The 27,694-nt window shown below is 42.5% G+C and overlaps 1 protein-coding gene across 1 annotated transcript in view; it reads left to right on the top strand.

Moving 5' to 3' along the window:
• Positions 1–27,694, top strand: part of TMEM163 (transmembrane protein 163) — a 259,679-nt gene that overhangs the window by 159,412 nt on the left and 72,573 nt on the right. Inside the window, exons 3-4 of the mRNA XM_065931422.1 lie at positions 2,989–3,032; positions 4,405–4,496. Coding sequence (XP_065787494.1) covers positions 2,989–3,032; positions 4,405–4,496 — 136 coding nt within the window. The remainder of the gene's footprint in view (positions 1–2,988; positions 3,033–4,404; positions 4,497–27,694) is intronic.

Genomic DNA, 27,694 nt, shown 5'->3' with positions numbered 1-27,694 from the left:
CAGCTGGACCTCTGCCTCCACCAAGAACAGCCTTCCTAGGCGAGCTTCGCCCTTGCAATAGGGTGGGACCTTGCCAGCTTGCAGCGTAATGGCCTGAGGTCAAAAGGGCCTTTTCCTCTTTGTCGTCCAGCAGTGAGTCTATCACCTGCCTGAAAGGCACTGCTGGACTTTGGATGGATCTTTGCTGGCTTCCCAGCCATGTACATGTGGGCTCAGGGCCACCTGCCCTGTAATCTCTGCCTCGGTGGGTCATTCTGGCCCGGGACTTCTTCACATGGAACTCATTCTGAGCGTGAGGGAGGTTGAAAATGCCATGATGAAAATCCCACAGGTGGCTCTCTTTCTGTGGGAGCAGGGGCTGTCTAAACTAGTCCCATCTCTGAGTCCCTTCTTATCCCAGAACTAGAGTAGGTCTTGTCCAGTTAGGCTCCCCACACTCCCGCCCCCACCAAAACTCTCTTCAGAAACTCCTAAAAAGCTGACTGATCTCTTCCCCTGGGTCCTGGGCTCATGACTATGTGCTGTTCTGTCATCTCAAAAGCTTGGGGATTGCTCCCACAGGACAGCCGCCAGAGCTGTGGCCAAGTGGAGCGCCCTTCAATGCACCCTCAGTTCCCCACACAATCTCCAGCCTTTCCCATCTAGAAAATTAGATGGAATCAATTTAGAAGTAAATGGGACATGGGAATGCTTTCCTTCTCTTCAGGACTGTAGGTGGTCCTGGAGCCCTCCCGCTCCCATTTTCCTCGATGCATGGGGGTGTAGAACAACATAAAGATTTCACTTGTCCTATAAGTGATTCATCCACTGGGCAGGCTTAAGCCACACAAGCAGAGTTTTCCAGTAGAGTTCTGAAAGTACATGACATCATGGGCCTTGACTGCCACGGAGTCAGGGAAATCCCACCCTTCAGTGGCTGTCTCCTTTGTCTGATTCTAGAGTTTCTGAGACAAGGTTCCTTGTGTTTCTTAATAAAATCAAGTGGGTGTCAACTTTGAAATCTGTAACTTGTGGAGCCCTATGTCAATGTCACAGGTGTGGAGCCCTATAGCAAGGTCAGAGGACAAAAAATCTCTGGAATTAAGCAGGTTCCATCACAGCTGTTGCCATGAGCCTCCTGATCTAAACCTGCCAATTCCTTGACCCCATATTAGGTAAAATACCCACTCTATTTAATGCACCCTGGTGTCTCAGACGGTAAGGGAATGGCAACCCACTCCAGACGGTAAGGGAATGGCAACCCACTCCAGATGGTAAGGGAATGGCAACCCCCTCCAGTATTCTTGCCTAGAAAACTCCACGGACAGAGGAGCCTGTGTTTATACCCCATGCCTGTATCTCTGCTCCTCCGTCCGTGTAACAAACCATGGCCAGCCCTACCTCTGGTGTTTCCAAGTTTCAATTCCAACAGGGTAAATTGACCAACTAGAATCCCAGTCTCAATTATTTGCTTATTTTTTAGTAGGAAACTTTACTAGAACACTTGCCAAATCACATTTCCCAATTATCTGTACAAATCAAGTCAGTAGTTGGTTGCTTATAACATTCAAAGGGGCTCCCCCGGTGGCGCAGTGGTAAAGAATCTGCCTGCCAATGCGGGAGACTCGTTCAATCCCTGGGTCGGGAAGATTCCCTGGGAAAGGAAATGCAGCCCACTCTAGAATTCTTGCCTGGGAGATTCCACGGACAGAGAAGCCTGGTGGGCTGCAGTCCTTGGGGTTGTGAAGAGTTGGACACGACTTAGCGGCTGAAGGACAACAGCAGCATTCAAAAATCCATCAAATTGATGCTAGGCAAAGAAGATAGGTATACAGACATTCTAGATTAGGTCTGCCAGGAACTTGGTTAGCGTTGGGAGAAATGAGTTCTCAGTGTATTTATCAGCTACATCCTTTATCACAATAACGTTCTTAGATTCCATTTCTGCTACCCAGAGGAATTCCTTATACATAGAAAATGAAACATGTTTGGGTTGCCCTGGGTTGGATGCTCCCCCAGTGGCTGAGGGCAGGAGTACAAAGCCCAGTATGCCTGCCTGGGGTCCATGTGGATACGCAGAGAGCAGCTCTCAAGAGAAGGGATGTGTGCTGAGTTGAGGGGGAGTCCAAAGGGATGCTGACTTCCATGCTCTGTGTCCACACCTTCCTTACTCCTTGAGTGAGTGCTCGTAACACCTGTGCCTGGAACAACCCACAGCCTTGCTGACCCTCGGGGTTGGGTTCCATTCTTTACTAGTGAGTGGGCATGTGCTTGTGTAGTAGGGCTTTTGCCTGGAGCCCTGCCTTATTAAGTCAAATTGAGAACGGTCTTGGAAGCTGCATGTGGTTTTGGCACAGAACAGATCACAGAATCAGACAAAAGTGCTACCCAATTGACTTGCCTCCCCAAAAGGTAGATTGACTTTTGAGTATGGATGAAATATTGTCTTAACTATAATTGTGGCACTTACTTTTATAGACATCTCTTGTTTAAGGTAGTTTATTCTTGTTTTTCTAAACAGTTTTATTGAGGTCCACACTGGATTTTAAGCTCTGGAGGGCAAGAGATTTTTTTCCAACTGTGCTAGCAATGGTGTGTGTATCAGTAAATACCTTATTATGAGAACAGTTCAGATGGTTACAGTTTCACTTTCAAAGTTTAATATGGTTCCCAGCCCTCTATTCCCAGTTGTTAAATTCTCAGAGTCTCAGCAGTCATTTGATTGACAGTCACTTGAGTGTTTTCATTCGGAAGCTGGCCCTTTGGTGCTTCAGGGTACACTGGGAAGGGAGGTCCTTGCAAGTAAAGTCTGGAATCTTTTCATATCACTCTTGAATTTTTTTTTAAATTCTCAGATATGACAAGTACAGTTAATTTTAAATTTCATTCTCATAGAACTTTTCCAGTGATGCTTAAAAGGCTATATCAAATATATGAATACTCTCACAAATGAGAGAAAATATTCACAAGATCTTAAAATATTCTGAATAATATTTTCTTTCTTTTTAGCTGTCTCCGTTATGAGGTACAGCGCCTCTGCTTTTGGGTTTGCAGTAAGTAACCTGAAATGTACTTTTATGAAGTTTTGCACGTTTCTCCTGGGCCCACAAATCTCACACTGGGGCCTCTGATTTAAGAGGGTGGTTAGCAGATGAGAGAGAGAGCATGTCAGACATCCCTTTTATGGAAATCGCTTCTACAGACAATTATAATTTGATAGAAGTAAACTGCAGTGACAGTGTATAATTCTCAACAACAGATCAGGGCCACCATGTTTCTGCAAATCCTTGAGAGGATTCTTTTTTTTTAGGGTTTAGACCTTTCCCCACCCCCTTAAGGTTGTAGGTTTGAAAATGGGCACACACTGAAGTGAAGCATTTGCTGGTGTGGGCAAAGGTGATGTGAGATAAGACGGGGCTGCTGGCAATAGGATGTCAGTCTTCAGCCAGACTAGGGGTACCCTGGTTTCTGAACCTGCTTCCTGATGGGAGTTGGTTAGAGAAGATGGGTCTCAGATACTGAAAACTTGGGTAAAGTCTCCCCATATCTTTGAGAGAGCATTAGTGTTTATAGTTTTCCAGACAAAAATGTGTTGGGGTGAGATGATTCATGCAAAGTTCATTTCAACAGCCCTCCTGCCTCAGGGCTTCCTATACCTGCTGGTGTGTGTTCCCTGTTCCCAAAGCCACTTTTCCCGTTGTTTTGAGGACTTAATGCTTTGAGGCTGGCAGATTCTTTTCAGAATCTTTTGAAACCTGTGGACTGTCTCTTCAGAAATTACACACACACGTCACCCTCCTCCCCTGCCCACCTCTCTCACTCCTCTCTCCTTCCCTTCTTTTCTTCACTCTCTCTCTCACACATTCACGTCTTCATTAGAACAAAAGCGCTGATTTTGTATCCCATTTCACAGTGTTGGCAGACCTCGTGGAGCATCCTGGGTGACCTCACCCCTGGACCCCAGGACAGTCCTATTGAGAGCCAGAAACAGAGTCCTTGGCCCAAATCCTTTGCTTGGGATGGACAGGAAAATGCTGAAATTATCTTGCCTGCCCTGGGGAGATCCATTTCACATGTGTCATAAGTGTCATCACCCCACCCCTATCACCAGCGTGCTGGGAGTCAGGGGTCCTGGGAGCAGAGCTCAGCACACATAGAGTGTGGCTCCCCCCGCACCCCTGGCAGCAAGCGACCAGGAGGAGCCATGACCCTGGCACCACGTGGGCGTGTTGGGTGCTCTGACTTAGAATTCCCAGGATCTCCACCTTGAGGATGCTGAGTGGCCAGCATTGTAATGATGCGAAGCCTCTTTGCTCTGAGGTCACTGGTTCAGATGTTCCAAGTCACAAAACAATTGCTATGTGTCTTCACAGTTGTGACCTATGAACTCTGGAAAATCACTAATACTGTGTCTCCTCCTTCTAGTTTGATGCCATCCTCGATGTCCTGTCATCGGCGATTGTCCTATGGCGTTACAGCAATGCGGCCGCTGTACACTCTGCCCATAGGGAGTACATGTAAGTGGATTTCTATCTTCTTTCACTTTGTAGAACCCTTACCACGTAATTAGGCTGCTAGCATGATTCACCTTGCAGCTTTGGTACAGTGATGAGAAGAAGGTCCCCACATTGCCTTTGGGAGTGGCTGGTGTGATATCGCCTATATGATTGGTCCCTTTTGGAATGCTCAGAGAGATGGGATGTCCCCTTATAATTTTCCCTGTTCTCTGCTCTTGAGCCTGGAGTGAATGTTTGTATGCTTATTTGTCTGTCCATCCATTCATCTATTCATTGATCAATCTGAAACTGCACAGCTCAGATTGGGACTTGAACCCACTGTCTTAATTAAAATCATACATTCAGTCTCAGGACTTACTGAAGCTCAGATTCTTTATGTCTCAGCACAGAACGAATTTAGTAAGAGACACAAAGTGACAGCTAAGAAGTGGATTTATTTAGAGAGATACACATTCCATAGACAGAATGTGGTCCATCTCAAAAGGCTAGAGTGGCCGTGGGAGAAACACACTCCACAGACAAAAGTGTGGGCCATCTCAGAAGGCGAGAGACCCTGAAATATGAGGTGGTTAGTTGTTTCCTTTTTAAAAAAAATTTTTATTTATTTGGTGTGCCAGATCTCAGTTGTGGCATGTGGAATCTAGTTCCCTGACCAGGGATCAAACCTGGGTCCCCTGCATTGGGAGAATGCAGTCTTAGCCATTGGACCACCAGGGAAGTCCTGGGGTGGTTAGTTTCATGGGCTGGATAATTTCATAGACTAATGAGTGGGAGGATTACTCCAACTAGCTTGGAGAAGGGACAAGGATTTTTAGGACCTGGACCACCACCCACTTTTTGGCCTTTTATGGTTTGCCTCAGAACTGTCATGACACTGGCGGGTATGTCATTTAGCTTGCTAGTGTATTACAGTGAGCGTGTGTATAATGAGGCTTCAGGCCTACTGGACATTGACTCTTTGCCATCTTGGACCTAGTTGGTTCTGACCATTTTTTATCATGTCCTATGTCAATGCCCAATGCCCATATCCTATGACATATGCCCATGTCATTCTTTTAAAGGTCATGCCCTGCCTCCTTCCCTCCTGATTCAAATCCATCTAACAATTCATTCATCCTTCCATTTTCTTTCTCTTTGTGTTACTGAAATTTTTGTTCCTTTGAATTTTCATGCTTTTTTCCCCCTTTCTTTTAAGTAAGATGTGTTCTCCACTATGATTTACAGAGGACATTTTGAAAGCATTCTAAATTATTCTACTTGTCTTCTGTTCTTCTCTGTATTAGAAAATATTGCTTCCTCAGTCTCCACGTTTCTTGGGTGATTGTCTTTGAAGTACTTGTGTTTGTGACCATAAAGCATGTGTCTTTTTCCATTTCCATTTTTTATATTCGTGGTAATCCCCAGGTTCCAAAGTCAGACTTGTTGACTTTGAATCTCAGCTCCACAACTTGTCAGCTTTGTGACCGTGGGAAGCCATCCTAACTGCACTATGCTTTGTTTTCTTATCTGGCAAAAAGGGAGTATTTGACAATTATGTGAGTGAGATACTAATCGTCATGATATACGACATAATATCATCATATATATAAACTTATGACAGTGTCTGGCATGTAGTTCAGTAAACTTTAGCTGCGATCATTATTAATTATTAAGGGGGTTCCCCTGAGACTGAGTCACTGTGGCTTGTCATTAGAGCAAGAGCTTTACCCCACTTCCATCGCTTTTGGACAGCTGAATACAAGTGAGGAAATGCCCTGTCGTTTGTGGCGGTGGCCAGACAAGAGGCACTTTTGGTGGAGATGCTGTGTCACACTCAGCCATATAAATGTTGAGTGTTAGGGGACTCAGGAAATAGTAATATATCTGAGGTTGCTTGTGCCAAATGGAAAGTTTTTGAAAGATGATGCCAAAACTGATTTGCAAATGAGAGCCGATTTTAGTTTAGTTGTTGGCTTGAGACAGAGCACTAGAGCTCTGCTTCAAGTGTTAACTTAGCCCTTTTAAAAGTGCATTAGCCCTTTTAAGAAATATAATTAAAATATCAAATCTGTGACATCATAGATGATGTTATTTAGGATAAAGTTAATTTTTGAAGAAGTGAGCCAGTTCACTGATTGGAAAAATCAAGAAGCAATAGTAGTAAGCTGATTTTGCAGAAGATCAAATGATGGTTCCATAGTGATCAAAGTTGAATTACCACCTGTCTAGCCAAAGGAACAGTGAATGCATCTACTCAGGCTGTTGCTGATTGGTCTTTGAGGAATACAGTAAGAACAGTCTAGAGCATGCAGTATAGAGATATGCTTGACTTTCAAGAGCTAGTCCCTATCCTGTCAGATGAACACATTCTTTGGATCCATAGTTCTGTTACCAATATGGCAGCCACTAGAGGCTCTTTTAGCATTTGTATGTGGCTGCTCCTAACTGAGAGGTGTTGTAATTATAAAATACACACCAACTCCCAAAGATGTAAGAAAAAGGGAATACCAACATTTTATTAATTTTAGAAAACAATATGGATTACATGTTGATATAATAATATTTGGAATATATTGGGTTAAATAAACTACTACAGTTTTACTTCTGTTTACATTCTTAATGTGGCTTTTAGAAATTTAAAATGACATATGGGACATGTATTAAATTTCTGTTGGGCCTTGCCCTCTGAAAAGAAAGCTCTTCCCTCTGCCTTGCTTATTTTAGAATTAATAATCCAGAATTTGATTTGCAATTCTAGAAGGAATTGTGTTCACTGTTTCTCAATTTCTCTTTTCTAATTTGCTTTTTAAATCTGATTCCCTTTATGCTAAAGTGAGTCTCTTACATATTAGTCACAAAGCCACAAATTATTGTGGCTTTTCTATGGTGTTGGGATCTCTGTGACCATTTACCAGGTGGCCAGCATGTTATCTAACATTGATTGATTGATTAGAAAAGTCATTGGTTTCACTGTTTTTAATGATCCCCAAATATATACCCTTAAAAGTGTATCTTTAATAATACCCATAAGGCAGAAACTCACCAATTTGCTTTGATAATTCCCAGATGATTGTTCCACGTGATGATGCCCATGGATTCATTTGGAGATTCTTAATCTAGGGATTAAAACAACACTCAGAATCCTCTGTATTGTTGGTTTAGTTTAGAATTTTAATCTCTGGCTCATCCCATGTAAATTAAAAATTCATGAAATCACTGCCAGCTGAGAAACGGGTGTTTGCATATTAATAAGCATGAATGAATTATAAGGGGCATAGCTAGAAAAACCACTGGTTTTCAGTTAGTTGCTGGAGAATAAGATTTGCGAAAACGAGGAAATATCCAAGCAGTCCTTAGTTACCTCTTCTCATTTTCCCTCTTTTGTTTCTAAGCCTCAGAGTGAATCTCGACCTTGGAATTGCCAATGCCAAGTGATAGGAACCCTGCTCGGCCTTCTGCCTGATGACTCTGTGCGCTGACTGTGGGTGTGTGATGCTCGGGGGGGGAGTGTGCCTTCAGCACCGCCACAGAGCCCCAATAGGCTTTGCTTTGTGTCACACTTTTTTATTGTGGGGAAAAACACGTCATATTTACCATCTGAAATATTTTAAGTTTACAATTCAGTAATGTTAGGTGTGTTCACAGTGTGGTGAGCAGATCTCGCAAATTGAGACTCCATACTCATTACACAGCTTCCTACCCTTCCCCCAGAGCTTGGTAACCACCATTCTACTTTCTCTCTCTATAAATTTGACGACTCTAGGTAGGTCCCTCATATAAATGAAATCATACAGTTTTTGTCCTTTTGTGACTGGCTTGTTGCATTTAGCGTAATGTCCTCAAGGTTTATCCATGTTATCCCATGTGTCAGAATTTCTTTCCTTTTGAAGGCTCTGTAATATTCCCTTGTATGTTTAGACCATATTTTGTGTATCCTTTCATCAACCAATAGACAAGTGGGTTGTTTTCCCCTCAGCCTTAATAAATAATGAACTGTGAACATGGATGTACAAATCTCTCTTCATTGACCCTGCTTTCAATTCTTCTGGAAATACACCCAGAAGTGAGATTGGTGAGTCATGTGGTAGGGCTATTTTTAATGTTTTAAGAAACCTCCATACTGTTTTTCCGTAGCAGTTGCTCCATTTTGTGATTCCACCAACTAGTGATCTATTTTGAAAAGCTCCAAATTTAATCGGTTACCATCTTGTCGTAGGGAATATGTATATGGGGAAGGTGAACCGTCGGGCTTACATGTTGTCAGGTTTTCAGCGGGAGACTGTGATAGAAGGAGGGGCCAGGGAGGGCTTCTGAGAACATAACAGGACATCCAGCTGGCTGAGGGCTGGGAGAGAGGACCAGACAAGGGGAGTGAGAATCCCACTTCTCTTGGTGGTGGTTGGTGTGGGGCACTATCTTGACAATGGGATGCTAAGAACCAGGATTTCACAGGTGGTTCATTTACGGGTGTGGATTTAGGGTGGGAGTGGGTGGCTGAGGTAGGTGGCTGATAGCCTACTTAACTCCCCCCTCCCCACCACCTTTCCTCTTTGGTAACCATAAGTTTATTTTTGAAATCTGTGTGTCTATTTTGTAAACAGGTTCATTTGTGTCATTAAAAAAAAATTAGATTCCATGTATAAATGATACCATATTTACATATTTATCTTTCTCTGTCTCAACCAGGTTTCATTAGGGCAAGGGGTGAGGGAAAGAGGCGGAGAAGTCTGGGTAGGTGGAAACGGGAAGTAGGATGGAAGTGTTAGTGGGGGAAAGAGCAGGGCCACCCAGGAGGGCGCCCAGGAGTGTGGGGTTATAGGGTGGGGTGGTGACGGCTGCCCTGGTGATTGTGGGCTGCTGTGAGGCCACACAGAAGAATGAAGCGCTTCTTCATTGTACACTTAAGAGTGTCATCTCTGAGGTTCACTAAGGGAGGAAAGCCTGGAGCCAAATCATGTTTAAAGTCTTTTCTCTTTGGTTTTAACAAATGAGGTTTGCATCCACACAGGCTCTTTGGACATATGAAAAATACCTCTGTGAGCTCGCAAAGGAGACTGGCAGCAGGGTCGCCTCTGGGAGGGGGACTGGGGACAGAAAAAGAGGGGAGACACTTTCTTTATATCCTTTAGACCAGAGCTGTGCATTGAACTCTCTGTGATAATGAACATGTTTGCTGTACTGTCCAGTATGGTAGCCATTGGGCACATGTGACCTTCGAGCCCTTGACATATGGCTAGAATGATGGATGATCTGGATTTTAAACTTTATTTAATTTCAATTAATTTAAATAGTCACACCTGTGCCTAGTGGCTACCATGTTGAACAAAGCCTCTTTAACTAGTTTGATCATTTTTGTGCTGTTTTAGTTGCTAAGTCGTGTCGACTCTTGCGATCCGGTGGACTGTAGCCTGCCAGGCTCCTCTGTCCATGGGATTCTCCAGGCAAGAATTCTGGAGTGGGTTGCCATTTCCTTCTCTACGAGATCTTCCCGACCCAGGAATTGAACCTGGGTCTCTTGCATTGCAACATCATTTTTAATCTATTAAAAAAAAACACCAGACAATGTTAATAAATTAGTGTCCAGGGAATTTGGAAATGAGAGGAAGATATGATGGGGAGGAGGTGATGGAGGCAGAGGGTGTGGGAGAAATTAGTGCAGGAGGAACTTGGCATGGTTGGAAGATGTGGAGAATTTCACGCCTCTCTTAGCCATGCCCAGCCCTGGGTACCTTGTAAGTCCACAGGAAGTATCGCAGCCTCCCGCTGCCGTCTGCTGTGGAGGGCCGTCAGGATGCTTGCCACGGAAGGTACAGCTTGATGCTCGCTGGGGGCCGGTGACATTTTGCATATGATTGCAGCACAGGTGGGAGGCCCCCCTGAAGGTGCCCAGTGCCAGCTGTCTGTTTGGGCCATTTATCCGTCAACTCCCTGAGATGGAGAGGTGGAGGCAGATGGGAGGCTGTGCACCTTTACAGGCTTCTCATCCTGCTACAATGAAGCAAAATCGCAGCCTGGGAGGTTGTTCTCTTGTGCCAAATGTACCTCCAAATGGCATCATGCTCTGCGGCGTTTCAGGAAGCGAATGTGAGGAATGGAGAAGTATTCTTAGAATCTTTTGTGTGTCTTCTCGTGTGAAGAAGTTGGGACACCCTGATTCTCAAGGAGGCAGGGTATTCACTCTGTTTCTCTTTTCATTTTGCTTGGCCTGAAAACTACCTGTTGAGAGGATAGCTTGATAGTCTTTTGATTCCTGGTTTCAGTAGCATCCTTGCTGGTTTTGAAGCCAGTGCCAGAAATTGAAAAAGAAAACCGATGCAGTCAAGAAAGCATGGGTTGGTAATTTGCTTTTGGCATCTGGTCTAAGTGGACTGCAAAGGCAAGTGTTGTACCAGGAACATAAAATAGTACCACATCCCCCTACCCCACCTTCTCAGGGAGCATCCTATCTGATCATAAATTGAGGGCTCTGGGAAGGCGTCTAGTGCTCTTAACTTTACAAAGCTTTTGAGTGTGTTTTAGCTCAAGAGCAGACCTTGAACTAGAAAAATAAATAACTTTGGAGATGCCCTCTGTGACTGATGAGAGCTAATGCAGAAGGTAGGGCCTTGATAGCAGGACACGAGCTCATTCATCTGCCTGGAAAAATTTGGATTTAGTCTTGCCTGAAGGCAGAAGGGAGTTGCTTTCCACTGTCCGGAAAAGAACATATGAAACCTGCCAGACATAGACATGATATTGATGGGTTGTGATGCAGTGGGCAGGATGTATATTAGAAGGAGGAGGGTAGGTTTGATCCCTGTTACAAGTTAAATGGTGTGTTACTGAAAGATGTTGACGTTCTCACCCTCTGTACCACAGAATGATACCTTACTGGAAAATAGGATCTTTGCAGATGTCAGTAAGTTAGACCAGGTCCGAATCCCGTAAGATTAGGGTCCTTGTGAGAAGAGCAGACACAGAGACAGCGGCACTCAAGGAGAAAATGTGTGACGCTAGAGGCAGAGTTCAGAGCTAAGGGATGCAAGGACTGTTGGCAAACCCCAGCAGCTAGCAGAGGCAAGGAAGGCTTCTGCCCTGTACGTTTCAGAGAGAGTGTGGGCCTGCAAACACCTTGATTTCAAGACTTTGAGACCCCAAAACTGTAAGACAGTAAGTTTCTGTTGTTTTAAGCCCCGCAGTTTGTGGTGCTTCGATAACAGCTTCACAAGAAACTAATACTCTCCCTGAGAAGCGTTCTCTGTCAGACTTGCACTCATTTGCTCTGAGTTTCAGTGATACATTCATCTTTTGAAATTTCAGTTTTCTCATGTGTGAAAGGGGGAGGGCCCTGATGGCTACCAAAGGTCACTGAGATGAAGCTTAAACATGATATTGAATGTGATGTCAATATATGCTCAAAAATGTCAGCTCATTATGTTCCATCTTGAGAGTTTTGAATTTTTTTTTTTTCAGTCGTACTGGGATAGTTTTTCATTGTCTGCTCTATTGTTCTGTTTTCCTTCTCAAGAGTGTGGAATAAAAGACTCTGCAAAGAAAAATGGGAAAAACTCAAATACATGCTTTGGCATATGTAGAAAGTTGCTTTCAACCTTGAGATATGGGGTAGCAGTGTAGTGAAGTGATAAAAGATTATTCCTGATTTCATCCCATACACCCCACCCCCACCCCCGCAAAGTCTGAAACAGGACAAAGCAATGCTTGATCATTGTAAAAGGTTGAGGTAATTTCTAGTGGCACAAATACAATAAAACTTACTAGCTATAGGACCCCCCAGAGCTAACATTTCGATGTTGTGTGTGTGTGTTTGGCATGTGTGTGCACTCAAGCACTCGTGTGCATGGTTACATATACATCCTTTTTTCCCCACATAAATAGAGATGATCTATATTTACCCCTTTGAAATCTGGGTTTTCTCTGCTACCACCATGTTTTGAACATCTTTTCATCTTAGGACAGAGATATGTTATTTTTTTTATAGCTATGCGGTATATCTATGTATGGATTTAACATAATTTGTTTAAGCAATTTTCTACTGAAGACATGGGTTGTTTTCAAAGTCTTGGGGTTAGAAACAACCTGAAATAACTGTCCTTACACATTTTTATTTTAATGCTTATCCTCTTATTTCTTAAGGATAAATTACTAGATATCTGGGTCAAATAATATGCTAAGTTACAATTGTGATACCTGGTGTTAATCTATGCTCCAAAAAGGTCATACTGATTTACATTCCCACTGGCAGGGGTGAGGATGTGTGTTTGCTCACTTTTGCCAGCACTGTGTCCTCATTCTTTTTGATCATAGCCTTCTGTTCAGGTGGAAAATTGAATTCTCTATGTTAAAGTGCATTTAAAAAAATGTTAGTTACCAATCTAGCTGAACATATTCGCATATGTGTTTTTGGCATTTGTATTTCTTTTGGAAAATGGGTTGCCAGAATTTCAAACAGGATTAAAAGTCTTTTTATTTCCGTTTTGGGACATTGCCCAGACTGGTTGCTAGAACTTTGGTGACTGAGGAAGTACAACTTCCTTCTTGCTCTGGCCACCATCACTCATAATTTTTTTCTTTCTTTTGCTGTGCCATATTTTTTTTCTTTCATAAATCTAATTACCTATGATGTATTTAATAGAGGTATTAGTAGATTTGTTTATTGTCCATCACCCTCACAAGATTGTATACTCACAAAAACAAGGGTATTCCTTAACAATGCCTGGCATTTCGTAGGTGCTGGTTAAAGAGTTTTGAAATAAAAAATCGAACTATGGAACCCCTTCATCTTTTTTCAAGTTAATTTTTCTTGGAGCATAGTTGCTTTGCAGTGTGTTAGTTTCTGCCGTAGAGCAAAATGAATCAGCCATAGATATACACACAGCCCCTCCCCTTTGGATTTCCTTCCGTCCAGGTCGCCACAGTGCATTAAGTAGAGCTCTCTGTGCTAGAAGTTCCTTAACTGATTTACAGATAGATGGAACATGTATTTCATTTGTTACCTATTTTATATATAGCATCAATAGTGTGTATGTGTCAATCCCAGGCTCCCAATTCCTCTCACCCCTGCCTTTCCCCCTTGGTGTTCATACATTTGTTCTCTACGTCTGTGTCTCTATTTCTGCTTTGCAAATAAGATCACCCATTGGAACCGCTTCATCTTATGTAAAATTTTCATAGCCTTTATTAAGAGGATAATAAATATTTCCTGAGCACCTGCTTTGTGCCAGGTATGTCAGAATGTGCGTTAGGTTGCAGGTGTTAGTTAACACTTAATAGAAATGCTAAATATTGCTCCTGAAGGCTCATGGCTGGTAAATGGATGCACCTGGGGTTTGAACCTAGGTCTTGCTTGCCTGGACATTTGCATGTCACCATTATGCAACCCTGCCTCTCCAAATGGACATTTGTGTGTCTTAGTTATACCACTTTTTAAAAAAATCCCTTCCACCCTCAGAAATGACCCTTGCTAGCAATTAACTGCAGCCCAAAATAAATGGAGGGAGAGGGAAAGTGGAATTAAGAACTATAAAATTAGGCAACATGAAGTGCTGTCCTGGGCTTTGGTTCTGTGTGTGGTGGTGAGATGGCTGGCAGTTGGCCAGACAAGGATAAACTGCCCAGGCCACCTTGGGACAGGCTGAGGACTGGAGTGGCTGTCCCAGGAGCGGGCGGTCATGTCCTGGGTCACCTGGCAAAGTTCTGCAGTGACAGGCACTGTAGCCCTTAGTATCTGAAAAGCCTTGCAATGAGGATTATTTGCCTTAGCTGTCATGCTCTTTGCAGCTTTTGTTGCTGTTTTCAGGCCAAGCTAGCAGCTGAGTAGGGCTTCCTGGATCCTGGGCTGAGGGCTTTGCTGTCAAGGAATGGGAGCCCGTGCTGGTCCACAGCCATGGCCTCTCCTCTGGTACCTGCTGCAGGTTGGGGCATTTCATTTCACCCCAAAGATGGTCACCTTTTGGAAGTTTGGGCCTGAAAGTCTCATTGTCTGTCATCATTTTATCTTCCACTCTAGGCTGCGGTAGCCTAAGCCACTGCCTGTTCTTGGAGGTGAATGGACTTAGTTCAGGAGCCCTCTTTGACGTGGGGAGGTTTGAGGCCTTTGAGAATGAGGCCTGTCTCTTTGTGATCACTTTTGCGGGCAGGAGATGTTGGCGTATACTTTCCTTCCTCTGAGGTGTCCTATTTTCAGAGGAAAACTCTGTGGGTTTGGTTTCTTCAAAGTTGTCTTTGAAGGTTCAGGTCAGAATTTTCAGATATATTTCTTCTCCCTTTAGTCTCTAGAGCTTGTCCTGTGTGTTAGCTGTTGAACATGTAAAATTAAATTTTGTATTGTACTTGCCACTAATGACTAGTTAACACTAAAATGTTGATGTTGGTGATAGCTGGTGGTGACTTTCTTCTTTATGCTTTCTGATTTTTCTGAAAAATATTTTACAAGGTACATATGTTAGTTTTGTAATCCTATCAAGCTATTTTTCCTCTGGGGGAATATAAAAGGCAAATCAGTGTAGGAACAAAGAATGAAGCTCTCCTGTCCTCTCTGTTGGTTTTCCCTGCCATGATTATCCTATGGGTGCTGCTCTTCTTGCCGTCAATGTCACAGCGTGCTTTTAGCTGTGATACTGTCCTTATGAAGGGACCCAGCACAGTTCATGTAGCCTTCCTTTGCGGGTTGGGGTTGGGAGGAGTCAGTCAGTGAAATTGCCTTGATTGTAATTCTGGTGACTTCTTTCTCCCTGTCTCTTCCTTTCTCTAAGTAGATACACCCTTTGTAGCTTTTAGTTAGCACAGGTTTTACAAACATCTCTATATGATTTGGCTTATTCATATCACTAAATAGAAAGCAGCTAAAGGGATGCTTCAGTTTTTTTTGTATTTTTGTTTATTGAGAATAGTTTCTACCCACCTCATAAAATGGTTATGAAGAGTCAGTAAGAAAACATAGGTAAGGTCATAGTATTGCTTGTTACATACAGTAGGTATTGGATAAATAGGGTTATTTTTAACAGTAGGCTTTCTAGGCAAAATAGAGATAGGGTTTGTTTTTGTTTTTGTTTTTTTTTTAGTGGCTTTATTGAAGCAGACTCGGAGATCTAGGGAACAAATTAGTGATTACCAGTGGGGAGAGAGAAGGGGGCAATATAGCAGTGGCGAGAAAGAGGTACAAACCATTAGGTATAAAATAAGCTACAAAGTAAACAACAAGGACCTGCTGTATTACCTCAGGGAACTATATTGAATATCCTATAATAAGCCATAATGGAAAAGAATGTGGAAAAGGATATATATTTATATAATTGAATCACTTTGCTCTGTCACAGACATTAACACAACACTGGAAATCAGCTATACTTCAATAAAACAAAGTATATATAAAAAAAATAAGCTACAAGGATATATTGTACAACACAGGGAAGATAGCCAATATTTTATAGTAACTATAAATGGAGCACCACCTTTAAAAATTGTGAACCACTATACTATACACCTGTAACTTATCTATTATTGTACAGCAACTATACTTTGGTAAAAAATATTAAAAATAGCTTTATTAAAATATAGTTCACACGGCATACATGTTTATGCACTGTAAGTATACACGTCAATGGCTTTTATAATATTTGCAGTTCTGCACGTCTATCAGTATAATCAATTTTAGAATATTTTTACCACCACACAAAGAAGCCTCATTCTTCTTAACTTTCACCACTCCAGCCTCTCCTAATCCCCTTTCCCTGCTCCTAGTCCTTGGCACCTATGATCTCCTGCCTGCCCCTGTGGTTGCCTATCCAGGACCGCTCATGTAAGTGGAATCATACCCTGTGTGGTTCTTTACTTAGCATGCTTCCATCCCTTATTTAGTTGGTCCTTTAGCATAGTGTTTTCCACGTCTCCATACCGTAGTGGGTATCAGTGTTTCTTTTTTGTTGCTGTATAATATTCCATTGCATGGATGTGCCACATTTAATTTATCCCTCCCTCCACTGGTGGACATATGTGTTGGTTTACATTTTGGCTTTTATGAATAATGTTGCTGTGAACATTTCTATGTAGGTGTTTGCCTGGAGACATGTTGTCATTTTAGGGGTGTTTATACCTAGGAGTGGAATTGCCGTGTTATATGGTAACATTTGAGGGATTGTCAAACTGTTCTCCAGAGTTGCTGTACCGTTTTACATTCCTGTCAGCAATTATGAGGGTTCTAATTCCTCCATATCCTTGCTAGCACTTGTTATTATCTGTCTTTTTGATTCTCACCATACTAATGGGTGTGAGTAATATCTTTGTGGTTTTGATTTATATTTGAGAGTTCACATGCTTTGGAAAAATCACCTTTTTCTTCCTTTGTTTTAGTCTTGGTCTTGGTTCCCACAGACCCTTTAGAAGTTGCATTACTCCTGCTAGTCAGGTGGTTTGTGTCCAGAGAAGCCTTCCTCTGAGAGGTCCCCCATCCCACTGATGATGACCTCCGGCCTCCCTCTGGCTCTGCAGAGTCTGGCTTTTGGCCTTCCAGGCTGAGGTTTGGCTTTAATGGCACAAGGACAGGGGACTCAGCTTAATCAAGCTTGTAGAACTGACTGTAAAAATAAGGTGCCAGTTTATTGGTGGATGTGAAGTTTCTCCATCGTGAGACCTAGTGTGGGTATCCGTGTAGTTTTTTTCATCTTTGTCCCTGTAGGTAGACCAGTGTAGAAATCCCAGGCATGGGAACAAGCAGGGGTTGGGGATCAGTGTTTAGTGGATCGGGCTCTGAGACCCTGATATTGACGTATTTTGTAGTACATGCTTGGTTTTGTCCGACTCTGTGACCCTGTGGACTATATAGCCTGCTTGCCAGGCTCCTCTGTTTGTGGGATTTTCCAGGCAAGAATACTGGAGTGAGGGGCTCATTGAACCCGAGTTTTCTTTCATCTCACGCATTGGTTCTTTTCCAACTGTGCCACCAGCAGAGATGCTGTCTCCTTTGAAAAGCACACTCTGGAGGGATTTACCAAATTTGTCTTCATGATTAATTTTTCTTTGTGCTTCCTTAGTTGACCAACCCATTTCTGTTTTATGAGATTTTTCTTCAGTTATGTCAATAGTATCACCATCTGTAGCAATGGAGAACTTCCCATTCTTTTCTTTTTTTAATTCTGTGTTTTGAGTGCCTATAGGCCCTAAACATACAGCTGTGACTTTCATAGTCTGTCAGGGAACACTTGCCCGGCGTTGGAGAGCTGGGATGTATGCTGATGATTTGCACCAAGGCCTGCTAGACTCCAAAACCTGGTGTTGCCTTCATTTTGAGATGGCTCCCTGTAGATTTTGCTTGGCTGAGAAGCTCCGTGGATTCCTTGTGTGCTGATGGCAGGAATGACTTGGGTCCCGAAGTAAGCAGGAGTCAGATAACAGCTGGAAACAGCCCCAAATTTTCATCAGCACTCTCAGGGATATCTCGGGGCGTCACGGTGAGTTGGAAAGGCTTGGTGAATGGGTCTCCTTTCTTTTCCCCCACAGCCCAGAAAGAAGTCATCTTTCAAATTTAAGAGGCCCAAAAGCCATGTTTCAGGTCTGTTTCTGCTACACATAATGTAACTCCCTTGTGCTTTTATTTCCTCATCTATTAGGTAAAGATTAATCTTTATACCTGCCTTGGGGGTATCAAGTAAAATATGAAAAGAAAGTGTCTTCTGAAGAGTCAGAATGTTATTTACATGTTGTATGTGTATACATGTGCATGTACATATACATACATGTATACATAATATATAAGTAAATACATAACACTCTATATGTATAAAATTATGTATCCTTAAATACAATTAAACTAATAAATTTAAATTCTTTAAAATGATCTTTATTTTTTTGTAGTAAGAACACTTAAGATGATGATGTTGTTTACTCACTCTTTGCAACTGTCAGACTCTTTGCGTGTCTGACGCTTTGCAACCCCATGGACTGCAGCACACCAGGCTTACCTGTCCTTCACTATCTCCTAGATATAGGAGAGATAGTTTGTTCAAACTCATGTCCATTTAGTCAGTGATGCCATCCAACCATCTCATCCTCTGTCATCCCCTTCTCCTCCTGCCCTCAATCTTTCCCAGAATCAGGGTCTTTTCCAATGAGTTGGCACTTCGCATCAGGTGGCCAAAGTATTGGAGCCTCAGCTTCAGAATCAGTCCTTCCAATGAATATTCACCCCCTAAAAACAAGCCTGACTTTACCTACTTTTAGATTAAAGTTCAAATCCTCATCCTGTCCCAAGATGAGTGAGGCCAAGATGATGGGAAAACCAGACTCTCCAAGGTGCAGTTCTTCCAGGATATAAAGTTATGTGCTGGAGTCTAAAATTACATTCCCTTCTAAAATAGTAGTGGTACAGAGGCTCTGTTGACAAGTCCTGTCTAAGAATGGATGGAAATTTGACAAATGACACATTTACATATTGCAATACCCTCTTGTATCCTTCTATTGAGTAAGCATTTTGTTTGCTGCAGTTAAGACAAATTTGGCTATGTATCTACTCTTCCTCAGGGCTCCTTTGGCTGCCGGGGTTGACAATTCAGGAAAGGTGGTCCTGGAGGGGCTCCTTCCTGACTTCTGTATGTGTAGGAAGGATTCATGAATAAAGAGACTTCTGTGAAGTATGAGTGACTCTAAACCTCATCCCTCTTTTGAATTCTGTGGCTCATTTGCATTTTTGGGTGATGATCTAGACATCTGATTTCTGGTCAGATAGTGTTCTGCAATTGTGAGGAGCTAAACTAAATTATTTCTTTGTTCACCTCATATGTGAAGAACTAAACTTTGGGCTTCCCAGGTGGCACAGTGGTAAAGAACCTACCTGCCAGTGTAGGAGACTCAAGAGACGGCGTTTGATCCCTGGGTTGGGAGCATCTCCTGGAGGAGGAAATGGCAACCCACTCCAGGATTCTTACCTGGAAAATTCCATGGACAGAGGAGCCTGGCGGGCCACAGTCAACGGGGTTGCAAAGAGTTGGACACGACTGAGTACACAAACTCCATTCCAAACTTTGTTTTAAAAAAGTCCAGTTCTCCTGATCAGGGGAGGTATTTTCTAACACCTGACTCTGATATGTACTCATTGACTCAACAATGATTTGTTGAGTGCTCACCAGGGACCAGGTACTTTTTGAGACATCAAAAAACAGACACATTTTCGCTCTAATGGACCCAAAAGGAGGTGACAGAGAGTAACGCAATTGTATAGAGAAGTAAGAGCCAGGTGATGTGACAGAGAACGTGTGAAGGGCTTCTCTGAAGTTGCGGGTCAGAGAGGGTCCCAGAACTGTATTTCAGATGGCAGGAAAGGGCCTGGAAGAGAAACATCTCTGGGCAGAGTGACTGCTGCAAACAGAGGCATGAATGTGGGAACCAGCTTAGTGCGTTTGAAGGTAAGTAAAAAGGCTCTTGTGACTGGACCCAGTTAGTGCGGGTGGGAGGAGAGATAAACCCAGGAGGTGGACAGGACTTCGGGGCCCTTGGAAGGAGTTTTGATGATAAGAGCAGTGGGAAGCCTTGGGCAAGTTAAGCTGGCCTGGGGGTGAATTGATCTGATTATATAATTAATGTCAGAGAGCTCAGGTAGCTTGTCATAAGGAAATTTGGCCATTCTTGTAAATGTGTGAAGCTGTTGTTTCTTTAAAAATGAAAATATTTTTATTCATTTTACCGATTGTAATTATACATACTTGTGGGTCAAATATGTTTCAATTCATAACATTTTTTTGAGAATTTAAAAAAATTTATTTTGTATTGGAGTGTAACAATGTTGTGATAGTTTCAGGTGGATAGCAAAAGGACTCAGCCATACATATATATATACCTATATATATATATATATATACACACACACACATGTATATATATGTATGTATCCATTCTCCCCCAAATACATGTATCTATTTCCCCCCAAAGTCCCCTCCATCCAGTCTGCCACATAGCATTGAGTTGAGTTCCCTGTGCTATACAGTAGGTCCTTGTTGGCTATCCCTTTTAATATAGCAGTGTGTACATATTGATCCCAAACTCCCTAAATAATGATTGATCTTTTTTTTAAACAAAATGTTAGTTCATATAAATTTTAAAGTGAAACATTCATACTTACTTTCATCCGTTCCTCTTTCTCCCCCTGAAAAGAGAATTACACTGAACAGTTGTGTGTATGTTTTTCCAGAATATTTTCTATGGGAATACAATATAATACACCACCCATATGCTTTACACACACACACACACACACACACACACACACACATGACTAGGTGTAAATGAAAATAGAATCTGTACATATTGTTCTGGTACCTTCCTCCTTTTTCAACATAAAACCTAAGGACATTTTAAAATCTCCTACCTATGGATCTAACCTATCCTTTTTAATGGCCTCATGGAGTTTTGTTGTTAACTATACCAAAATTGATTTTGCACTCTATTGAGAAGTCTGAGTTGTTCCAGCTTTTCTGTTGTAAGCTATAATGCCATCTACTGCTTGTGTGTGAATCTGTACTTTCCTCTTTGTGTCTGAAATATGGGGTGCTTTTTTTCTTTAATGAGAGGCAGACTGTGAGTTGAAAAGTCCTGTAGTGTATCCTAGCCAAGTCTGTTTTCTGAATGCGGGTGAATGCTGGTCTGTTGGCAAGAGCGTGCCTTACACAGGAGAACTGTCAGTCCTCACGTACGGTGGGGTTGTTGTTTGCCCCTGATTCGTAACCTTGGCAGTTCTTGGAGTGGCCAATGTGATTGGAAACGGTGCCAGCCACAAATACAGGGGAGAATGAGGAACATATGCAGGGGCTGGTAAGCTCACCTACTTTATATGCATGTCAAGCCGGCAGGATTCCCCAGGCACCCCTCACTGTGTGGGCCCAGCTGCAGGTCTGCATGTTTTCCCGAATATCATGAGTAACTAAAGCCCGGGGACAGGCTTACAAACAATCAACTACACAAAGCTAGGTCTGCCCTTTGCATAATTAACCTGCGATTCTGCATTTCCAGAAATGTGATGGTCGGAGGGAGTGCCAAGCCCGTTCAGGATTAAATACACAGTTCCTTATTATCTAATCTGCATCTTGCAAATATCACATTCTGTTAAAAGCAAAGGAGCTGTACACCCATGGCGGATTCATGTCAGTGTATGGCAAAACCAATACAATACTGTAAAGTAATTAGCCGCCAACTAAAATAAATAAATTAAAAAATAAATAAAAGCAAAGGAGCTTAGGAAGAAAGATTGGGCTGATGCAAAGTCTTGGGAGAAAGAAATGACTTAAGAGTAATTTTCTGCATGTTGTGGTCTCACCCATTCCCTATGATGTGACCATCCCTGAAGACGAGTCTCACCGATATGTCTGGGGAAGAAGTGCACAGCCCTGGGGCTTGCTGTGTGTGAGTTGGACGTGAGGTCTGAATCCACCCCCACCCCTCTACCATGGTCTCTATCCACTGCCTCTCTGTGCCTGGTCACCAGCAGGGAGGTGGCAGCTCCCCTGAGAAGGTGAATGGGCTTAGGATATTAGCCAGAGTACATATCTCAATGGCCTTTTAAAAGGGGGCTTTTTTTTTTTTTTTTTTATGGCAGAGCAGCGCAAATGTAGATGTTATTACTTCCTTCTCCACATCAAAATCAGACTGTGATAAAAGCTGATAAAAGCTGACTTGAGCATCGGTGCTCAGGTCAGAAGGAATCAAAGCAAAGAGAAGGAAATATAGCAAAGTCTATCAATCAGTTTCTCTTTGGGGTCTAAGCATTTTTGTATTTGGCCCGGTTCAGAGGGAGAGTGTGTGTGTGCACATGTGTTGGGAAATTGTACTGTGGGAGGAAATGTATTTACGCATTAGTTACTTTCCAGAAATAATTGCTTTGATTTATTCCCCCTCCAATCCCAGAGGGAAGCCCAGGTTATTAGGTTTAGCTCCGAAGAAGACATATGTCACTGAGTTAGAGAAAAAGCCTTAAACTAGTAATTCACATTTTTTCCTTTTTATAGAATAAAAAGTATTTGGATAGATTTATTGAGGAGGACACTTTTTGCATCTCTCGAGGACCCATTTTATATTGGGAAGTCAGTCTTTTTTCCCCCTGCCTCTTAGAAAGTAGAAATGGGGGAATCTACATGGATGAAGGAGCTGTTTCTTGGGCATCTGAAGAAATGGGTGTTTGTAGGATGCAATTTTACTTTGGGATTCAGGTGCGGATATGGGACTTCCTCACCTGCGTGATTTTAATTTTCCCGTGAAGGGCTGGACAGGCCACTAGATTGGAAGTGACCTTGAGGTCCCCAATGCATCTCTTCCTCAGTGTTGAAATCTTCCTTGTGGTGTTTCTGTTATAATCCTGGGTGGGGGCCCTGCAGCCCCTGCCTGGATTCTCACAACTTATGAAAATCAGGGGTAAAAAAAAATATTTTATGACTTTAATATATATTTATTATTTTAAAATTGAAAAATAATCTCAAAGTGTAAAAGTAAAAACTACCCTTCATCCCTCCCCTCAGAGAAAATGCTTAACTTTCTTTCCATCTCTTTGACACTCATGCACAGGTTTGTGGGTACTTTTACAGAATTGAGTTAATGCTCTGTGTACTTTTTCTCCCCCACTGAACCTTCTAGAGAGTGAGCATTTCTGTTGTTAAAAATCTTGATATTTCTTTTTTTTAAATTTATTTACTTTTGTTTGCAAAAAGTAAACTTTAAAAAATTTTTGGCTGTGCTGGGTCTTAGTTAGACAGGGAGGATCTTTAGTTGCAGCATACATACTCCTAGTCACGGCTTGTGGTTTCTAGTTCCCTGACCAGGGATCGAACCCCAACCCCCTGCATTGAGAGCATGGAGTCTTAGCCTCTGGATCACCAGGGAAGTCCCTGATATTTCATGTTAAGTGTTAGTATTGCATCTCAAAGGATGCACCATCAGTAACTGTTCCCAGTTGATTAAATACTTGTTTTTCTTTTTTCTTTTTCTATTATAATCCAGCAGCAGAGAGTGTGTTACATTCTTGCCTGTATCTGATTAGTTTTTAGGGAGAAAATTCCTTGAAATGGAATTTGTAATCTGATGTGATACCTGTGACTACATTGTCCTCTGAGAGGATTATGACAGTTTATATTCCAGCTGACACTGGGGTTTTTCTTTTTTAAAAATGGGCAACTTAAGAGGCAGAGTGGTATCCATTACAACTTTGTTTCCTTTTCAATTTTTTTTTTTTTACGACATGACATCACTCCAAATTGATTGTGTTTAGCTAATCAAGATTTTCTGGAAGGGTCCATGTCAATGTATGGCAAAAACCACTACAATATTGTAAAGTAATTAGCCTCCAACTAATAAAAATAAATGGAAAAAAAAGCAAAAACAAACTGATTGTGTTTAGCTAATCAAGATTTTCTGGAAGGGTTATCCAACTAGAATTTAGTTCAATTAACTGCACCCTCATTTCTCTAGCTTGTTCATAAGAATATCATAAGAAAAAACTCTTGGCCTTCATGAAATCAAAATCTCTAATCCAAAGCAATATGCTGGTTTACTAGACTTCTGAAACCATCTATGAAGGAGATGAAGTTCACAGCCAGTGCAGTTCAGATGGACAAAGTCTTGCTCATTTTGGAATGTTTCTAATAAATCTGTTGAATAAGTCAACTAAGGTTTTGAAGTAAAGCTTTTATCAATCTTTAATTTCTAAGATCTATTTAAAAATAATAAGACTTGTTTTCAGACCTGTAGAAATATTTTGTTTGCCCTTATTCTTTTTCAAAGACTGCTGGCAAATTTTCCATAATAACATTGAGTGGTATTTCAGTGTTTGGAATGATGGGGTTTGGGACCTGGAGGCTGTTAGTGTGACTGAGAGCTTTTCCTGGGTCTCTCTGGCTGCATGTGTGTGTCTTCATGAATTTCATTTTCTGTGCCTGTGCCTTGTCCACTTGGAAGGTCAGGGTGAAATGAAGAGGAAGTGGTGCTCGTCCTGTTTTTTTTTTGGTCTTCTTTTAACGTGGACCATTTTCTTGGGTTGGAACCCACCTGAGAGTTTTTCTCTGAATAGCACTTGAAAAGGTTTTGTTTTTGCCTTAAAAGTAAAAAAGATGTTCTCAAGGCTCAGCCCATTTGGGACCTATGTTTAATATACGAATTTGCACTATGTATTTGATCATGTCTTGAGTAATTAATTGATTGAATATTTTCTTACATTCCTCTAAAACCTCATCTCATCAGAGAATTTCTCATACTGTCACAGTGATGAATTTATGGGCATCTTTTCTTTCAATCTTGATGTTTTCCAAGCCAGTGCTCCTGGTTTCAGCCAGGACCAGAAATGACTCCCAAGATTAGGACAGGTAACTCTGGTAGCCTCACTCAGGTCTTTGTAAAGACAGGATTTGGGAAGCCTCTGAGATGTTGGTCTCATTGCTACATGTTCCTCTGGAAATTATAAAGCCCTTGTCCCTTGAAAACTGCCTACCACACCTCCTTCTCTTTACTCTCTGCCTTGAGCTATGTTAGAGCAGGATTTTGGGACTCTGGGACTTTTTATTATCCTTTGCAGATATTCAGAATTTGTTTTATTCCCCTCTGGAAAGTTTTCTGTTACTTTTCTAAAGTTTTGTGTGTTTTTTTTAACAAACTTTCCAAGTTCTCTCTCCTTCCTTTGTCTGTCCATCTCTCTAGTATATGTATATTTGTACATCCATAGGCACACATACACACACATAAACATGTAAATGGCACATATATGTAGACACACATACACATGTATACATCCATAGGTAGAGATTTGCAAAGGAGCCAGGGGAAGTGGGAATGAGAGAATGAAAGTAAGACAATATCTTAATGACAAAGGATATGAGATTTATTCCTGGTTATAACTCATAGTCATGTCTGAAAATGGTCTGTGATGACTGGAAAGGAAATGAGGAATATAGGACATATACTTAAAACTCTAGAAATACTTAGCACTCTAGAAAGACAGTTCTTTGCCCCCATTTTGTTTTGAGGTGAGACATTTTTTATAAGGCCTTTGGGGCTTCCCAGGTGGCGCTAGAGGAAAAGAACCTGCCTGCCAATGCAGGAGACCTAAGAGACGCAGATTCGATCCCAGGGTTGGGAAGGTCCCCTGGAGGAGGGCGTGGCAGCCCACTCCAGTATTCTTGCTCAGAGAATCTCATGGACAGAGGACTTAGCAAGCATGTTTTAGGGCTCGAAGCTTAAAGAGTGAATGATGGGAACCTCCATCTGTACATCCACCTCCGCCAGGCACACTGGGCCTTGCTGTCTTGTAGAGGTAGTTTATGTACTTTTTTTAATGAATTTTTGCCCGCGCTGGGTCTTGGGTGCTGCACAGGGGCTTTCTCCAGTTGCCGTGAGTAGGGGCTCCTCTTGGTTGTGGGGCACGGGCTTCTCATTGCAGTGACTTGTTCAGAGCACGGGCTCTAGGTGTACGGGCTTCAGTAGTTGCAGCACTCAGGCTTAGTACTTGTGGTACGTGGGCTTTGTTGCTCTGCAGCACGTCAGTCTTCCCAGACCAGGGATTGAACCCATGTCCTCTGCATTGGCAAGCAGTTTCTAATCCACTGTGCCACCTGGGAAAACTTGTGTACATTTTTACTGTTGGATTTTCCAGTGAAAGTTTGATGGAATCTGGTAAAAGACAAAGCGTGGAGGATATGTGTTTACCTTGTCCTTCTTAAATTCTGATGGCCCAGTTAGGACAAAAGCAGACACAGACCTTCAGAAACAATGATGTTTGGAAGTAGATTTCCTAAAGGACCTATCAGTGCAATGCATTGCTGGGTGGTTTTCTGTGCTGTTTCTAAGGCAGTGAGAGCTCCAGTTTTAGAAGTAGGTAACCTAGATGAAGAAGCTTCATAAATTACACAAGGGTTCATGTCAGGCAACCGGGTTGTCTGTCATCGTTGGTAGCATGGATTTTAATTCAACTCCTCTCCGACAGCCTTTTGACATGGATAACTATTTTCCTTAAAGTATTTTACAAATCTTGGGTGGTTTTATAAAATTCTCTTGTCATGCTAAATGATCCTGAAGCATCCCTTCCCTTTTCTTTCTCTCAATAGGAGGGGGAACAATGCCTTTGTTCCTCCCTATTGGCTTTGGAAAAAGTGTATTAATTCCAAAGTGATAGTCATCATGTTTTTGGACCTGTTGTAGGCAGAGCAGATCTAGTTATGAAAGCTGTATGCCCAGGAACTGTGGTTGGCTCTGGAAAAGACCTGGCCCAAATCATCTCTCCAGTACACTCTTCGCAGGAACCACCTCTCCTAGCCTGAGGGGTGAATTCATTGTGCTCTTTAAATGCTTCTTCCTACCTGCTTGTGTTCCTGTGTTTCTCCAGCCTGCTCCCTCCTTCCTCCACTTATCCTCATGTTACTCCCCTAAAAGTCATGGGCTCCTCTGGAAAGCTTTTCTGGACTCTATACATCTGCTGGGTGTGGAAGGTTGATTAGACTTTAAAGGCCCCGTGAAGTCTGGCCAGGGGCCAGGGCAGGTTCTGCGATGGTCCACAAGTGGTGCCCACCCTGTGCTCAGGCTGTCAGGAGGCAGATTTCAGTGGGTCCTTCCCCAGATACAGAGTTGGAAGTCAGAGTTCAATTGCATGGCTCCAAACTGTCTGTATGTGCACCTTTAGCCCAGAAGTCAGTCTCAAAAGCACATTCTCCATTCCACTGGGCACACCTTCATACAAAGCCTGCAGGGCCACAGGGAAGGAAACCAGGGCCTTCAAAGCGCTGCTCAGTGAGTGATTTTGGAATAAGTGGAAGAACACAGTGATTTAATTCCAAACGATCAGAAACTGATGGGTGGTTGGGGGCATGCCATTTACTGCAGCGCTGCTCACACTCAGGGGCCCTGGACCCCATGAGGACTTGCCAGAGCTCACGCTGTGGGGCCCGCCCTAGAGTCTCTGATCAGGAGATGGAATGAAGGTGAGAGTTTGCATTTCTAAGAAGTTCCCAGGTGGTGCTGATGCTGGTGGTCCAGGGACCACACTTTGAGTAGCCCTGATAAACCATATTTGAAGACCATGGTTCTTACACTTGACTGCACATCAGAATCACCTGAGGAGCTTTTAAAAGTCTTGCTACTCAGATCACCCCTCAGACCAGTTCCCCTAGATGTCTGCGCATGGGACCCACACGTCCTGTGACCCGGTGATTCCCAGGAGCAGCCAACTTTGAGAACCATTTTTCTAAGACTTCTGGGGGTTACAA

This window comes from Muntiacus reevesi, chromosome 3 (assembly GCF_963930625.1).
Source record: "Muntiacus reevesi chromosome 3, mMunRee1.1, whole genome shotgun sequence".
NCBI classification, from domain to species: domain Eukaryota; kingdom Metazoa; phylum Chordata; class Mammalia; order Artiodactyla; family Cervidae; genus Muntiacus; species Muntiacus reevesi.
The sequence above is the reverse complement of the archived record's forward strand: the minus strand, read 5'-3'. Positions and strand labels throughout refer to the sequence as shown.